The following is a 17,945-nucleotide window of genomic DNA, read 5'->3' on the forward strand; positions in this document are numbered from 1 at the left end:
GAAGGTCTGTCCTAAACGTGAAGAAGAGAACACTTTATAACGTTGATAATAACAACGCAGTTACAAAGAAGTAAATTAACAAGATATGGTTTTGGATTTTCTTTAAAGCGCGTGAAAGTGTTTTTCTACAATATCAAATATTCATGAGTAAATATGCAACAATCAAAGCCAAAGTTTGAAAAACATTGCGAGACAGTATTTATTAAGAGACCAACTGCTCGACAGCTCTGTGTGGAAACGTCACCTTTTTGATACTTGGAGTACATTTACTTGTAATTGAGCATCTCTGTAGTGTGGTATTACTTCTTGTACTTAAGTAAAATATTTGAATACTTCTTCCACCATCATAAGAAGCCGATACAAAAAAAGCAGTCCATTAAAGCAGCAGAAAGGGGCCTTCATAAAATGTTGTAACTTTCAGCCACAAAGAAAAAGAAGCATTTGTGAAACCGCATACATATTGTGAGACATTTAGGAGCAAACTATCCTGTCGTTGTCGAAGCACTTGATACTTTTACGGTCTGTGGCGGCTACAATAAAAGGTCTCGTTCATGCTCAGCGTGGTTCAATCTGCCTCTGACATTCTTCATTTGAATGGTGACAAAATGTCAATTTTGATGGAAGGAGCAAAATGGCCCACGGTTAAAAAAAAAAAAAAGTGCTCTCAATACACACTTTGTTCTGTGCCTCCAAAGAGTGTCCCAGTAGTATTACACACTCACATTTATTCATTGCTGCTCCCGCTACGGTGGTCTGAACAGAGACTCGGTGTGTTTATGTTACCTACAGTAGTGTTGCAGCATGGATGGATAGAAGTCAAACCAATGGGAGAGGTGGAGGAGTGAGAAGCAGCGAAACAGATGTGCGAATATAGCAGCTGAGTGTTTTATCTTCTGCCCTTTGCCTCAGTCGTCCTGAATAACTGTTACGAGGGTCTCAAATGTCCTCAGAGAACTCCGTTAGGCTTTCTGCTCTTCCAGAAATAGAAGAGGCAACAAGTTCCTCTCTTGGCTGTGAGCTTGTCGGCCATCTTAACTGTAATGTAGTGCCTGTAATTAGTCACTATGAATAATATTAACATGCATGCATTTCATAACCATCTTTCATGGTGTAATAGTATAATCATGAGCAAACTGAAGTCAGCTTTATCGTTTAGATTCAAACTGAGATCTATGTTTAAATTAAAATGATCCTTCAAACGTCAGCCAAACTACGAGGAAGGAACGTTTCAACATCTGCCCTCGATCACATGATCTGAGACAGCTGTCAGATGTTATTTTTTACACTGCTGGTTTGCATAACCTGGAGACTTACCCTTAAAAACAAGCCTCCACTTTCTGCAAAAGGAGTGAGAGGTCGACTGAAGACCTGTTGAGTCTTCAGCCTCAAGAGTTTTGAAAGGAACTAACGAGTCAGAACAAAACGTATCCAACATCTCTGAGAGAGCTGGTGTGTTAAAGCTATTTCCCGACTGAACCGGTCATTCAATTCCTCATTGTAGAATCTTTAAATAATCCTTGAGGTGAAACATTCTCGTGTAAAAGGAGATTTCAGCTGTTCTGATCAAACCCCGAATTACAAAGTATGTATTGTGCATGCAGGCACAGTGGCTAAGAGTACATCTTTTTTTTTTTTACTACACTATTTATCTGATACATCATTCCTTGAAACCAATTTCCTCTAAATATTTTACAGCAACAGAGCTGACTGATATCTTAATTATTCATTTTGGTCTCGTTTTGTGTCTAAAGAAACAGTCCATCCACCTGTATTTTGTCTGGTTCTTTACTAGAAATAAAAAGCATAATCCTGTGAAGCGTCACAGTGGACCTGCCAGTCTAAAAGATGGATCCCACGTAACTACAACTTCCCAAGTTCAAATCCTGCTTCGTCCTCTTTAATCTGCCCTCACAGTTCCTCTCAGCAAATAAACACACTTGAGACGGCATTGAATTTCAAATGATCTGTTAAATGTTTATGTTTGGATAAAAAAAAGACAGACAGCAATAAACATAAAGCATAATTCACATATATCCATATTGTCTTTAACAATGAAATGAAATGAAACCATCGTTAAATTATAAAACATTTCATGGATGCAGTGAGGTCATTCTTAGGTCCTCTAGTTAGCTGCTGTTGCTCCAGTCAGCCATGTGCTGCATGTTGAAGGTACAAGGTGTAACCAAAGAGATCCACCTCAGATTACCGTGTGTTTACAGACAACAAATATTAATTAACCAGTGACTGATTATCAGGCAGTGATGCCGCCTGTGTGTCTGGTTCAAACAAACCAAAGGCCACTTTGGAGCAATTTTGGCGGTCTCATTTTTATGTATTCAAATAGTCAAATAAGTGAGGGTATAAACAACATTATACTTTGGGATGCCGCTGTTTATTGATTATTGTATTGTGTTTATGTGCAGAATTCAAAGCAACTGTACAATTTCAACAACAAGGACAACTAGTGACAACTGTGTTTAAACTCTGAACATCATATGGTATCCACAAGCTGCCACGTCTGATTTCAAAATATTCATCCCATTCAGAAGCAGAAATTAAAATAAACAAAGTCTTTCCATAGCAAGGACGTTTATCCTAATAGAATCAAATTGAAATCTAAAATAAATGCTGAGCGTGCTTGTTCAAACGGTGTACTTGTCCTCTCCCTGCCTCTGTGCTTTGTGGTAGTGGGTGTAGCTGCTGTACAGCTCATTGAACACCTCTCTGACTCCCATCTGCAGTCCGGCCGTCAGAAACTTGATATCCTGCTCCACGCACAGGTCCAGTATCCGGTAGATGCCCTCGGTCAGATGCAGCTTAACGTCTGGTCGCAGAGTAACCTGAAGAGGCCGAAGGGAAGAAGAGAGCGGAGGAGACAAACGGAGAAAAGACAGGAGTTTAAAGGATGAGGTCAAACAATGTTCATATCTACTTCCTGAATAAAACCTTTGTTTCACCATCAATAGGTTTGGTTACGCCGGGCAGCAATGATCCTTCCCGTTTCACTGACTCGCACAGCGACTCATCTCGTCCACGTTTTCCTCATGCACTTTAAGATCACACGTCTTTTCTCTTTCTTAGTTGATCACTGGCAACATGATTACTGTACGTCTACATACAGCCAGAGGGACAGCCTGAGGCAAACCTATCAAGCCACAAATTATGTGCCACAATAGTTGAATATTAATTTAAGTCTCGCATCCAGCTTCATAAGCGTGGGTCTCAATTTGAGTGGCATCAAAGGGCAGACAACATCATCTATCCTGGCAAAACGTTCATTCAAATGTTAAGAGCAGGACTCCGAAGGGACGAGACTGATGATCAATTAATTACTCCTGTTTGGAGCAGAAACATCAAATATTTAACGAGGCAAATGGAGAGGACGGCTGGTTATAAAGAAATGGTCCATGAACTTGGATTTAAACCTCAAAAGGCATCCAAAAGAAAAACACCCTCCAGAGGATCAATAAAATAATATAACCTTATTGTCGAGGTGCTCATTTTCATCCTTCTGTGCTCGAGATGTGGTATTCACTTTATCGTCAACATTCACTCTTCTTGTTTTTACGACTGTTGCTCTGAACTAAACTGAACCGTTTCATTTTTAAAACACGTTGAGGTTCAGAAAATGTTCACACACACACACTTAAATTCTATCCGTGTGACAGAAGCAACAACAACCAACACAGGGACCGTCTTGCTGTCGTCGTCCAACAACACACACACACACACACACACACACACACACACACACACACACACACACACACACACACACACACACACACACACACACACACACACACACACACACACACACACACACACACACACACACACACACACACACACACGTAAAACAACACCTTTGTGCTCAGTGAACCCTGCATAACAAGCCAGGAGAACATTCAACAGTGTCTGGTTATTCCTCCCTGTTACTTTATACCCCCACAGGTGTTACACACCTGAAGGCTTGTACAGCGGGCTGGACCCCGGTCCTCAGACCTTTGACATACATCATTATGAAAGATGACTTACACTCTTGACTGTACCTGTTAAATGATTAGATAAGACCACGCTCACCCGATTACAGGCTTTAAATGATGAAGAAAACAACCTGTGATGGGTTTTCTGCAAACTAAGCTAACCTATCAAAGGTCATGTGGAGCAGCGGTCTGCCAGAGTTACGGTTAGAAACACGGCAGCTGTCTAGATCTCTGGTGTCGTTATCGTACCTGGATCTGGATTCTGTGATGCCTGAAGAGAACCAGAGTCCAGCAGCAGCACGCTGATAGCCGGTTATATTTCGGGTCTGAGGTCCTAGTACAGGGGTGGCCAACCAGTCAGAGACCAAGAGCCACATTTTTTACTGTGTTACCGCAAAGAGCCACATCATACACATGGGCACACATGAACATCACCCTATCCCTTCCTCACACACACACATACCTTTGCTCAGCCAGATTTATTGTAAATGTCACACACCAACATGATAATGACAGAAATTGACTCCTAAGACCACAGGCCAGTCATTTTCAACAATGAACATTGTGTACACTGTCTCACACAGACAAACTCTCAGTTCAACCAAGTCCACAAACAAAAATATAATAATTTACAATAGTGTTTTTCTTTTACTATGCATGTTACTTAGTGGGACTTCTGGCATTCCTTGCCTTGAACAATCCTCTTCAAATCTGGCTTGTATTCCGTTGTTGCCACTCGAAGCAATTCTTTCACATGGGTGTCAGTCAGAACAGATCGATGCTTTGATTTCACGTGTTTCACGGTAGAAAACACAGACTCGCAGACGTATGTTGACCCAAACATTGACAGTATCTTAAGCGCAGCCCGTTTGACATTGGGGTATTTTTTCATTGGCACACTTTTCCAGAACTCAATGGTCCCGTCCCTTAAAGCAGGTTTGAGTTGGTCCTCCTCACAAAGATCGATCATCTCCAACTCAGCCGCATCCTCATCTGTGACTAGCGGGGCTTTCAAACAGTCCGTCTCGGCGTTAAATGGGTCGACGAGGAACGTAATCTGTGGCCGCACATGCGCGTTTGACGAAAATACCGTATTTAACTCAAGCGAAGCGAACACGAACATTAAAAAAACACAAATACAAACTTCTATATGAACGTAAGAGCCGCATGAAACCGGTCAAAGAGCCGCATGCGGCTCGGGAGCCGCGGGTTGGCCACCCCTGTCCTAGTAGGACTAGGAGGCACCTGGAAGCTGATGAGTCACTGTCTCCTCTCACATCCCAACTTTAATCCAAACACTTTAACACTTGTTTGACTAACTTTAAGTGAGTTTAGGTCCTCTGTAGCCCAGTCCTCCTCTCTGATTGAGAAAAGCAGCTCAGAGCTACATTGTGTGTACAAGAAGAAGAATGCGTGGAATAAGAATTACAATATCTCTGATTATTGTGCATCAATTCTGAACGCTCCCTCTTTAAATTGTGCCCAATGAGTCCGACGATGTTATAAGAGCGCAATGCTAAATCAGTGGAGTACTCTATATAATATAAGGTTTTTAAATAGAATAGCAAGTCCAACTTTAAACAAATCCCTAAATTCACAAACTCCACCAGCATAAAAACTGTTTTTCTAACTGCAGTCTAATAACACCTGGCTGCTACACAGACAGTTCAGTTCAGGCCAACAGCCATGAGAAACAGCTCCGACACAGAGACGGCTGAATTACCTCTGACTTACAAAGAGGTCCATATCTTTGAAGCACAATAGAAATCCAATTTTAGGATAATTAGATGACTCATACAGAGCTCAAAAGGACCCCAAACACCTCTTCCTCACAGTTTCTGTTTGTCTCTCTGTCCATCTTCCTGTCTGTCTGTCTGGATGAGCACTTTCATGTCTTCCTCTCTATGTGGAAACTGCTGAGTCGGGTTGGCGTCATGTTAAATACAGTCTGGTAGCAGACAGGAGCCACGTTCACCAACCAGACGTGAGTCACTGCTCTGTGGGAACATCCAGCCTAAAGCACACGGAGTTACCGTAATCCTGGGCCCGTTCATCAGATTTGTGAGCATTCACAATCTGGCCAATGGAAAGAAACCTCCCATCTCTGCCTCTGAGCGTCAGCATCTCTCGTCACTCCGCTCGGCTGAGTCTCGCCAGCTCAACGCGCACATCCAGACAAACTGTGCTGGATCAAAGGATCAGCTGAGATCCTGCTGCCTCATTCATACATGCATGTATATGTGTGTGTGTGTGTGTGTGTGTGTGTGTGTGTGTGTGTGTGTGTGTGTGTGTGTGTGTGTGTGTGTGTGTGTGTGTGTGTGTGTGTGTGTGTGTGTGTGTGTGTGTGTGTCACCCACAGCTGTGGAAAATCAGCGGGGATGACAGAAGGGTTTGGATGAGGAACCGTGTTGACTCTGTATGATACAGTGACTGTGACTGTGTGTGTGTGTGTGTGTGTGTGTGTGTGTGTGTGTGTGTGTGTGTACCTTCTGCAGCTCTGTGACATACTGAGCCACCATGAAGGCCGACAGTGTGGTGAAGCTCTCAGCTGTAGCAGCAATGTGAGAGTACATCCTCTCTACCAACCTGGAGCACTGGAGATAAACGTCCCCGTCTGGACGTCAAAGAAAACAGAGATTGATTTTTTTTTAAAAGTTAAAAGTTTGTCAATTTAGATATCACCCCCCGGTATACATGATGGATTATAGCCTGGACTTTGTTTCTTGGACTCGTTGCTAAAAGAGAAGACTGATTGGCTTGTTATTATCATTTTTGTGTTGACTAAGTAGAGATTTATGCAACAGATGTCTGCAGTTTACAGTGGATTTAGGCTGTAAAGACTGTGACCGTTTCAACATTTGTCTATTTCTGGAAGCCTGCTGCTGTTGACCGAGTATCAGAAACTGTCAACGGTTACACACCAGTTACAGTTACAGGAAAAAAGGTTGGGAGACTTAATAAAGCAACAAACTGACTTTCCAATTAATTTGTATAAATTGCAATTTGTTTACAAAAGGGCATCAAACCACAAGCCAGATCGAACAGTGTATGTTCGCAAGTTTTGAGAGAGTGTTTCTCTCCAAACCAACATGGTTTTCTCCACATTCATTCACGGTAATATAACGAGCGTATAACGAGTCTGTACGGGTTACCTGTGTCACTGTCTCCTCTCTGCCGACCCTCCTGCATGATGGACGCCACCAGGCGATAGAAGACATTCAAGAATGACGGAGCTGCGTTCAACATCACCTGGACACCAGAGAAGTATACGTACAACACATTTATACAGTAAAACATTTGTAGTAGAATAAACCACTCTAGTGCTAAAGAGCGGTTAGTCTTCTTCTCCGTTTGAAATCGGCAAATCTGCTCAAATCTGCTCACAGCCATGAAGAGTGGCAGAAAAGATAACCGCTGGAGCAAGTTTATGTTTGGAAAAACCTCAACTGTATGGACGGATGGATACATTTTTTGTGCATCCGACTGACTTTACAGCAGGACTTCACATTCACATGAATCCCACTCTGCCAGACCAACTTCTCCATCTCCCATCGTTATAAAATATTGTCGCTCTGCAGTATCTCACACCCTCATGACTTCACCTTATGTTGTAGAGGAGATTTGATTATTTAAAAACAACACATATGTCGGTTAGATGACAGGGAAACGCGTAGAAAATTGTGCAGAAGACGAGCAGAACATTTCCACTTAATGTAAATGGCACAGCCTTCAACAACACTTTGCAACGTCAGCAAACTGAATCATTTTCACTGCTCGAGTCATAACCGAGCAGCCATAAACCTACAGTCCAATAAATGACGGAGGTAAAAGTCGGATTCCCACAAGAGCACATTTGCATTTCTGTCCACACCTCTCTCTCCCTTTGTTCTCTATTCAAGGCCTACAGCGGAGGGATGGAGAGGGAGAGAGAGAGAGAGAGAATATAAACGAGGGGAGATGATGTCACAGCTCTAATTGGAGCTCGGTAATGGTTTCCATTGACTTAAACCAGATTCATGCCAACCACCATTGCATGCCAGCTCCCCTACCTCTCTCCTCTCCTCTCCTCTCTCCTTCCCCTCTGACCTATCACTCCTTCTTTCTCCAGCTTACTCCCCTCTTTTCTACTTTCTCCGGAAACTTCCCTTGTGCATCGCATTCAAATCACATCTTGTCTTTTGCTCTCCGCCTACTGCTTCTTCCCTCAACTCTCTATCATTTCTTTTTATTCCCTCTCTTGCTCTATAAATGTCCCCTCCTCCCAACTTGTATCTCCCCCCCTCCCTGTCGGCTCTCCTTTACCGCAGTCTTTTGTCCTCACAAACATCTGATATCAGTTAGCTGATTCTTTGATTCAATGCAGCTGCTCCGCTTCAGTCACACTATGTCATTGTTTGTGAACCAAAAGAACCGTCAACATTTAAAAAAAGCAAGTAACGAAAGAATTATCACATCAACACCGTCATAACATAAATGCAACTCGTAAACCGAGCAAAGGTGTGTGTGTGTGTGCTGGAATGTGGATTTAAATGTTTTACATTTCTAGTAAAATGTCTCTATAAAGAAAAGGGGTTTTTGTTTTTGACACTTTGGGTGCTTTGCGAGCACTTCCAGTAAAAGCTGAAAACTTGGACTTTATAAGGTTTTCGTGCAGCTGCAGCATAACTCTAGTGATTTGCAGTATCCTTTATTTAAAAGCGACATTCCTCTGAGGCATCCTGTGGGCTCAGCATCACAGTTTAAAACCACATTTTCTTCAAAGCAGGTATTCAATTCAGCAGCTTTGAGCTGTAATGAACTTCATTACAGAAGAGTTACGCTTGGTTTCATAAGTGTGTGTGGGGGGGGGGGGGGGGGGGGGGACTGATGGACTACATCACACAGAAAGGTGTTATTCTGCCAACCCTCAACCATATAAATGGAAATGGGTGGGACATAAAAGTAGAAACATCTCTCAGTACGACACAGCATCACAAACTGACCATACAGTTCAACCAACACCTTTCTAAAGCAGTTTCAACAAAAAGTGAACATTAAAAGCTTCATGAAGGTGTGTGACAGGGCTGCTGGATGACACCGCAGTAGTTTGTGCCATCGCTCTTCTAAACGGTCTCTCTGTCCTCTGTAATGCTCTCTAACACACTCATGGCTACACGGTGCATATTATATAAATTCTTCTTATGTCACTTCCTCTCACTTTGCTTCCTCACCCATTCCCTCCCTTCCTCCCCCCATGCACCTCCTCACCCATCCACCCCTTCATACCTGAGGATGACACTGGATGATGGCGAACAGCGCCTCATGAACCGCCAGGAACGCCGATTGGTAGACGGATGGGGTCAAGTGGTGGAGGGGCACCAACTGGAGCGCTCCAAGGACCAATATGACGTGGTGAGGGTTGGTGATGAGCCCCTCCCCCCGGCGCAGCAGTGATGTCATTGACGTCACCGTCGGAACAGTAAAGGGAAGGGTCAGCGAGACGTCCTGAGCGGACGATTTTACAAGGAACTGTAACACAGAGAGAGATAGAAGAGGAAGACATGTTCAGACCCAACTAAGAGAGAAAGTAGCTGCAAATGCAGACACATACACAACATGTCAGGGATGTAAAGCTTTCTAAAAGTAATTCATATCAAATTCAATATGAAAATGAATAAACTGACAACACCAATTTGTATGTCTGCGAGGTGTCAGCCTGAAGGGGAATATGTGTGTGTGTGTGTGTGTGTGCGTGTCTGTCCATGGCTAATCTTGCATACTACTGGAACCATCAGCCTCATATTTTTCTGTGCACAATTGCTCGAGGGCCTAACGTGGTTACAGTGATTCACAATTTTTGAAAAACCTATTTTATTGACGGTTTTATACAGCCATTAACTGCTGACTCCTCACTCCTCTTAACCGGCAGATGGAGGCTGCAAGTGAACGACAACGGCTTTAGTTTGGATTCTTGTTCCTGCTACAGATTATGAATTGTTCCTGTCCAGACGCCAAGGTATATCCAGTATGTAAATTATTTAAGACATTTAAATGGGTCTTCTCTCACACCGTCTGAAGAGAAGAGTGCGGAAGAAATATAGAAATAAAACATCAGACAGATGACAAACATATGGACATAGTGAGTGTGGGCAACAGAGACAGAACAGCATGGTTAGCATATTACTCTGTGTGTGTGTGTGTGTGTTGTCTGTCTGCTCCACCCAGCAGCAGGCCTGATGGAAAATACATTAACCAAAAAGAGCCTCAGTGCAAATGACAATGAACAGGCACTCCAACGGAAAGCAGCAAACTGAGAGCGGCTGCTGAGTCACTCACGACGGCTGTCACATGTACTTCCAGCACACTGTCACTAAAATGATTGCTGTTGTGAGGACACACTGTAAAACACTCAGCGTGTTACTGTCCCCTGCTTGTCTCAACAGTGCTGTGCGAGTCATACGGAGAATGTGTGCTTTATGATTTACCTTTTGTCTTCAAGTGGAAGAAATAATCACAAGATTATACAGCCTCAAAAAAGTGTGTTTTACAAACATTACCGCAGTACATCCTCATTCCAGTGATTTGAAACGTGATATGTTACTACGTGGTATGGTCTGTATTTGGGAGCATTGAGTCAGCGCAACATCACACATATGTACCAACAACACTGTTTGAAGTATTTTAGGTTGGAGGGCAGCTCCTCCTGTCGGGTTGGCAGAGAAACTGCGATCATGAAATATAATTTCCTTCCTTAAGTTGGGACATTTTCAAACAATGTTGAACATTCAGCATGTATGTTATAAGGTTTGTATACGGTCAAACAATCACTGATGACAACAACAAATTTCCCAAACCTTTGTTCAAGTGCATGTATGTGTGCTTGTCTTGTATGTGTGTATATGCCCACTGAAGCAAATCATTTCATGAGTGTGCGGCATACGACTTTGTGTGTGTGTGTGTTTCTCACCACCATAGCAGATATAATCTGTGGTGCAATGAGCCACAGAGCTTTAGTGCAGGGCTCAGGTAACTGACAACAGGACAGCAGCTTAGTGATGATTGCAGCAGATAGCACCTCCTGGAGAACAGCAGAAGAAGAGGGAGATATTCAATGTCACAGCAAATATGATTAATTGTGACAAAAGAACAAGGCAGAACTTCCCACCCATCAAGTAAGAGAGCTGCTCATGTGAAACATTGTAATAACATCCCTGAATGAAATTCAATTTAAATCAATGAAACGGTTTCTGGGGTATTTAAACATCAGACAACAAGTCATCAGAATTGAGCCTCACCCTGTAGTTTCCTGCCCTCAGCTTGCCAGTGACCAGTCCCTCTCTGATCAGCAGCAGCAGCAGGTTGAATCGTCCTGTGGTACCTTTCTCCACCAGGTGGCGTAGCAGCTCCTGCACAGCTGGCTCCAGCTCACAAACATCATTCTCAGAAAGCCAAGAAGCTGAAAGCAAAAGTGAAAATGTGTCACATTCAGGATGATTAAAATCTCTGTCCAAGAAGATCAACAATGAGGCTTTTGTTTGATTTACTTTAGTTTTTAGTGAAATATTAAATCTCCTTTTGAAAATAACTATAAATAGACTACTTGAACATAAACACTAATTATCCGAAACAGCTGACATGGAATAAACCAGATAAAATCAGTTGTAATTAATGGAAGACAAACACTGACTGATAGCACAGGTGAATGATGTTTGTCCATGTACCTGCCAGCAGCCTGTGCACATTCTGCAGGATCTGCATGTACAGCTCATCCAAATCCTTTCCTTCCGTCTTCTCCTTTCCTTGCTCCTCCTCCCTCTCTCCTCCCGTCCTCTCCACTGCTTTGTAGAAAGCAGACAGGAAATGGAGAGAGGAAACCAGGAAGTCCAACGGCCTGTGGGCACAACTTATTTCTTTGAAGATCTGGCGGCAAAAGCCCTGATAGAGGGTCATGTGACTCAGGGTGAGCCGGGTGTTGTTCTGCTTGTTCTCATCGTCCACTGAATGTGTGGAAAGTTCACAGTGCAACATGACAGTCACGACTTCCACCACGAAGGCTTGTCCGAGGATGCTGGCCGGTTGGATGACTGACTGACTGACGGTTTGGGGCTTTAGGACGTACTCAACAGCCGGTCCCAGTGAAGCGGTCGTTCTTGTGAGCATCTGAGTCAAAGTTTGGTCCATTGGTTTACTTCTCCCCAGGTTAGAGGCCATTGCCTGTGAGAAAGAGGTCAGCGATGCCAGCAGGAGATGAACAGACAAAATATAAGTTCCTGGATCTGGTTTATCTGAACTGGACGCCACAATTTGCACGTTTGCCATTTCCTTACTGGTAAGATAGGAGGCAAACTGGTCTAGGTTGAGTCGAACACTGCTATTTCTGACTATAATCAATTGGACCAAGGACCCGATGAAGCTCTGCACCGCTTTGATAAAATCCAACCATTGAGAGCTGCCTGTGGCTCGAAATCGTCCATTGTTGCTATGCCAGAGGAGAGAGGACACAGAAGCCTGCAGCAGAGTACCACCGTGGATGAGCTTCAAAACACTTTGGAAGTTTCTACCCTCTAGGAGACAAGTCATAACCCTGAGCAGCTTCAGCAGGAAGAGGGCATCATCTCCAGATCCAGGAGGGTCCACCTGGTCTAGCTGGCAAGAGGTGGAGGTGAGCATGAAGAAGAGGAGGAGGAATATTGAGGAGAGATCCTCAGAGTTCATCCCATCTGGGTTAAGGTTTGTTAAGACTTGGAGTATGTCCATCAGGTCTTTGCTCTGTGTGTCAGTCAGCACTACGAACGCCTCTCCAGTCTTTGAGGATGCCAATATATCCTCAACTATAGCCTCTCTGTGTGCGGACACTCCTTTCTCCAGAAACTTCAGCAGCGTAGGACAAACCTTGGGTACACGAGCTGCCTTGAGAACGCTGATGATCCTTTGCGTGAGGGAACACATTGTAGCAGAGAACACTGAAGGCAACTCGGCAAGAACGGGGCTTTGGAGAAGTTGTGAAGATACGAGAGAGATGGTGAGACAGCCGGGCTGCGGGTCCTTCCCTCCGCCCGTCTGTCTGCTGAGCAGTGAATTGACAAGCATGTCTGCCACGCAGCCCACATCTTCTCCGCTCAGGTGGGGAGCAATCAAAGGCAAATTGGACGTGACAAGATACCAGTGTGCTACATGGTAGGAGCCGGCGTTCACACTCGCTATCTGCCCGTCCCATACCTGCTCTCCATCCACACTCGCCTCAAACTCGGATTTAGCCAAAATAAACTGGGCCGCGGTGTTCAGCGGCGCTGCAGTGCTGGGTTCAGAGAGTAAGGAGGTGTCCAACAAGACTTTCTTCATCTGTTGCAAAGTGAGGAGTTTGAGCAGCAAACAGCTCATGGGTCTGCGAGATGGCTGTAGACGTGCTGGAACAATCTCCCCAGATAGGAGACTGTTTAAATGGCATAGGACTGGAGCACCGCTTTCAGTCTCACTCGCTGGTGCTGTCTGGAGAGATGTGTATTTGCTGCAGTGGATACTAAAGAGCGTGTCCACTTCCACCCAGGTGTACCTGAGGAGGAGAGCGGACTCCTGAGTCTTCTGTTCCCACAGTGCGACCTCCTCCGACTCTTTGAGGTCCACAGTATTTTTGCCTTTTCTTGGTGTCCCTTTAACTGAACTTGTATTTGCTTTTCCAGCCTTCTTTTCTGTTGACAACAGATGCAGTAACTCCTCGGCTACCTGTTGCATCACCTCCATCAATCCCTGACTCTGCCTGACTATAGGAAGAGAAGAGGCACTGTCTAGAGTCTTCAGACTAAACAAGACAACATGAAGCAGGTGGCTGAGGGAGAATAGCTTCATAGATGCATCCTCTCTCTCTAGGTCCACCTTTATTTCTTTATTCTCCTCTTTATCGTTTCCTCCCCCGTCGATCTCCATCTTCTCTGCCTCTCTGTCCTCCCTCACCAGGCCAGGTAGTATATATACCCTGATGCTCTCCAGCACTAATGAGCAGATCTCTAGGCCCTGGGAAGCGGGAGTGTCCAGAAGACAAGTCCTGAGCGAGGTGGAGACGCTCTCGGATAGCAGAAGAGGTCGTAGGTCGTCCAGCGCTGGCTGACAGATCACAGAGAGGAGCTCAGAGAAGAGGCGAGGCAGCTGACGGAGCTTAGTGTACGTCTGGAGGAGACTGCACACCATGAGCTGTTGGGAAACAAAAATGTTGTCTCAGTCAAAACTAACCTCCTCCACATTTTACCATTTTTAATTCAGTTGATTTTTTTTCTGAATACATAACGCAATTTAGGATTTAAATCAAGACCTGTCTGGCCCGTTGCACTCGTGCGTCCATGCATTCAGAGTGAACCCAGGCTGAAGATAACAGCTGCTCCAGGTCTGGTTCCAGAATCAGATGGTTGAGACTCAACAGCGTCTTTAAACAGCGGTACCACGCTGGGATGCTGAAGGACAAGACAGGAAACTTAAACAGAGAATGAAAAATACATCAAGGAGTACATATATATTTCTTTCTTTTTTACCTTGGCTGGGCCTGGTTGAAGAGCATTTGTTCCAAAGCTCTGTAAAATTTGAGTTGGACCTCTTCGTGTCTGATCCTGTCTGCTGCTACATTGTAAATGTCCGCTGACAGCGCCTGGCTGAGCAGGGACTCCACAGCCAGCAGAGCCAGGCTCCAGCTCTCTGGGGAACAGAGTGGGGGAGACTTCTGCCCAGCGGACACAGAGGCCGGCTGCTCTGCGTCGGCAGGTGAGAGTGACCGTCCATCAAGACGTACTTCCAAGGCCGGGACCAACCTGGTGAGGAAATAAAAACACAGCATCCTGTGGGCCTCCTCACTTCCTCTCCCTTTTGCGTAGCTCTCCAGAAAGAACTTAAACAGCAGAGGCAATGTGTTTGACTTCACAGCGTAGTGCAGAGGCGGCTCACAGTAGCCCCGAGCACTCAGTTTGGAAAGTATGGCACTGACTGGCTTCAAGGGGCCTTTAGCCCCTCCAGGACCACGTTTCCCAGAATCCTCTTTGGATGGAAGGAGCTCCTCCTTGTACGAGGTCAGGTGCTCAGAGGGAAACAGAGCTAACTGAAGGATGGAGTCTATCTTGACGCGGATGTCTCTGGACAGCTGCTGACGGAGGTGCAGATGTGTGTGAGAGGGTGCAAATTCCCCAGAGGTCAGCAGGTGTCTGAGTAGTATCAAAGGTTGGATCAGCTGGTTGGTTACCATAGTAAAGACTCTGTTAGGATTGGCTTGTTGTCGCTGAACTGACAAATAACACGACAGCACCTGGAGCAACACCTCAAACAAATGAGCTGAACGGATGTTTTCCTTTGGCTTTGGAGGGGATTTATTAGCCTCCAACTCTGGCTGATCTGGAGAACTTTCAATGATCGGCTCGATTTGGGAACTGTCCAAATCGCTAGCAGGCTGAGGTTGAAGACACTCGGTCGTCACCTCATCTTGAGATGTGACGGACTCAGTCATCTGGGGTTCTGTGAGCAATGGCTGTTGTAGCTCACGGCAGGCCAGAGAGCAGAGCTTAGCCAGGAGATCGACAATGAGTTCATACTTGGTGGTGAAGACGGATGAGAGCGCCGGAGAAGAGAGAAGGCCCTGACACACACTGAGTATGGTGGACACACACAGCATAGACTTCGGGCCAACACGTGCACACTCCTGGAGACGGTCCAGCAGCAGCTAGAGGCATACAGAGAGAAGAGGTGTCAGAAAAACCTTCAAATATCAACGTCAACGCACCTTCTTTGTACAGTATGAATGTACTACAGCCAAAGTACTAGTCCAATGTGAGATAATCACAAAAAGAAAAAAACTGTGTACTGTGTACTCTACTTTTATGGTGGTGTTTTTATTCAAATATTGCCTGCACACCTGTGCCATGTTGAGCCTCAGGCTGACGGTTTTGCCCTGCTTGAGAAGAGAGTGCAGCTTTCGGCTGTGAAGCAGATCGTCCAGATAGAACCACAGTCCTTCCAGAACATTCTGAGAAAACTCCACCTTCTGACTGTACCGGCCTGTCAGGGCGTGGGTGCACCAGTCCAACAGCACCTACAGTGGAAGAGGGTCAAGACAGATGTGACCAGTGGTAGACATTTATAAGCTGCTCTGAAATTCATTTAAAATATATTTTCCTATTCCAGAAATGACATAGATCTCAAATGAATGAACGACAATCAACTACTCCGTACAAATCCTTAAGAGTAAGTTTAGTCTTAAAAAAATCAAGTTACATGCACTAAGACTGATGCAACTCCAAGTCTGTGATGTACGTAAGTAAGAATTACTAATAACTGTGCTCAAATGAAAAAAAGGCTTTAATTGGGAAGAAGACGTGTTGGATTTTGTTAGGAAACAAAAGCTCCTGTACATGGAGAGAAGTCACCCAACCCCCTAGCCATGTGCTCCTCAATCGCCACCAAAACACAACAGCAGGTTTAAGTCAAAATCGTAATGGATTTATTATCAATACAAACATAAAAACAGTTACAAACCGAATCAAACTATCATTAACAAAACAAACTAATTATAAAGTTACATTCTTGAGCCTATCGATCAGCTTCCACGATTGGCTCATCCAATAAGCCCCTCCTGGGCCATGCCTTTTTTTCCGTTCTACACACCTAGGCCAGCCAGTTTCGTTTCAACCCCTGCTGGCAGACACTTACATTCTTGGTGCCAGTTTCTTTGTTTGGTTTGCTAAACCCCCTCATAGAGACATTCAATGCATGACCACAATCCTTGGTTTAAACTCCTACAAATAAACACACTGTAACATATAATATCCAGCACTAGGAATGCTCTACAGGCAAGGTTAATCAAATAATCAACAAGACTATTGTCTGCAATTTAAGTGCAGACAATAGTATTGGTCTACATTCTGGATTTAGAAAATCCACAGTGGGCACGTCTCCTTACCTGTTCCTTGTTAGGCAGCAAGCACTGATTTGAGACCCAGGCAAAGCGTGCCAGCTTTAACTTGTCCTCCCACGATGTCTGAGGACTCTTCAGTTTCAGATGAATACCTGAGTACATGGCAGCCATTGTTGCAGCCGGTGATACTGCTGCACGAGCCTGAAGAGAGATGGACAAGAGGAGTCAGGGACAGAGGGAGGTGACACAACACCAGGGCAAAGGTGAATATTTTAATAGTCATTTAATATGCTATGGATCTTATCTTTTGACCTAATTAAGTCATTATTATTAATATAGTTATTATTAAGTGTTAGTGAGTATTCACTTTATTTAACAGCGATAAACTACATGGGTAAGACTAGAGAAGAGGGTACGGGAATGTGGGACTTCACTCTGTCTCCGACTCGTAAGTGGAACGTTACAGTATATTCATGTAACAATGGACACTGGAGCTGTTTACATTTAAATGCATGTGCAAACACCCAACCAGGACTGTAAGAATACTACAACGTTAACCCCTATAAACCCGGCTTTAATAAAAGCGTGAAAAGAAAAACGTGCTTAGCTAACGTCAACTAACGTGAGCTACATGGGTTAGCACGTTCTTGCTATACTCAAAGTAACGTAAGCTAATACTGGAGCTTTGCATTGTCCGCACGCAAGCAAACCATGCCTGATCTCCACTGCTGCTTGTTTAAGGGTAGTTACATACACGTATGTAAACTTAGTTAGTTAGACTTACGACTTTTTAACCCGCACGTGCCTCCTGTTTTCAGATGTAGACGAACTTTCAACTTTCACCCTGGCCGGTCAGACAGAAGCAATCGAGAGACGATCTAATGTATCGGCTTTTTGCTTTTCGTCTTCAACCTTCACGCCAGACTCCTGGTAGAACATATATACATATATATATATAATGGAGGTTTTTAATCTATGGTTTATCCGATCATTAAGATTGCAGTTGATTTAAAAATATATGAAAATGCAGTTTTGTCCATCATTTATTTTTATTAAAAATAATAATTTAGCTAATATCCGATGTCATCCTGTTC

General features: G+C 44.3%; 1 protein-coding gene across 1 annotated transcript; it reads right to left on the reverse strand.

The window, feature by feature from the left end:
- Positions 1-1,954: 1,954 nt before the first annotated feature.
- Positions 1,955-17,688, reverse strand: urb2 (URB2 ribosome biogenesis homolog). Its single transcript, XM_079163195.1, has 12 exons — positions 17,636-17,688; positions 16,897-17,052; positions 15,853-16,029; positions 14,489-15,660; positions 14,272-14,410; positions 11,687-14,153; positions 11,261-11,421; positions 10,933-11,043; positions 9,252-9,494; positions 7,139-7,235; positions 6,473-6,600; positions 1,955-2,840 (listed from the first exon to the last, which is right to left on the reverse strand). Exons 2-12 carry the CDS (start codon positions 17,020-17,022, stop codon positions 2,643-2,645), a joined length of 5,019 nt encoding a protein of 1,672 aa, XP_079019321.1. The 5' UTR covers positions 17,023-17,052; positions 17,636-17,688; the 3' UTR covers positions 1,955-2,642.
- Positions 17,689-17,945: the final 257 nt, after the last annotated feature.

The sequence above is a fragment of the Pholis gunnellus genome, assembly GCF_910591455.1.
Source record: "Pholis gunnellus genome assembly, chromosome: 1".
Taxonomy (NCBI): Eukaryota; Metazoa; Chordata; class Actinopteri; order Perciformes; family Pholidae; genus Pholis; species Pholis gunnellus.

Bases quoted from the DNA above. Each gene is read 5' to 3' on its own strand.
- urb2 (XM_079163195.1), bottom strand. From the start codon at position 17,022: ATGGCTGCCATGTACTCAGGTATTCATCTGAAACTGAAGAGTCCTCAG. The intron at 16,030-16,896 runs GTAAGGAGACGT...CTTCCACTGTAG, and splicing joins TGCTGCCTAACAAGGAACAG to GTGCTGTTGGACTGGTGCAC. The intron at 2,841-6,472 runs GTACACACACAC...CGGCCTCTTCAG, and splicing joins ATGTCACAGAGCTGCAGAAG to GTTACTCTGCGACCAGACGT.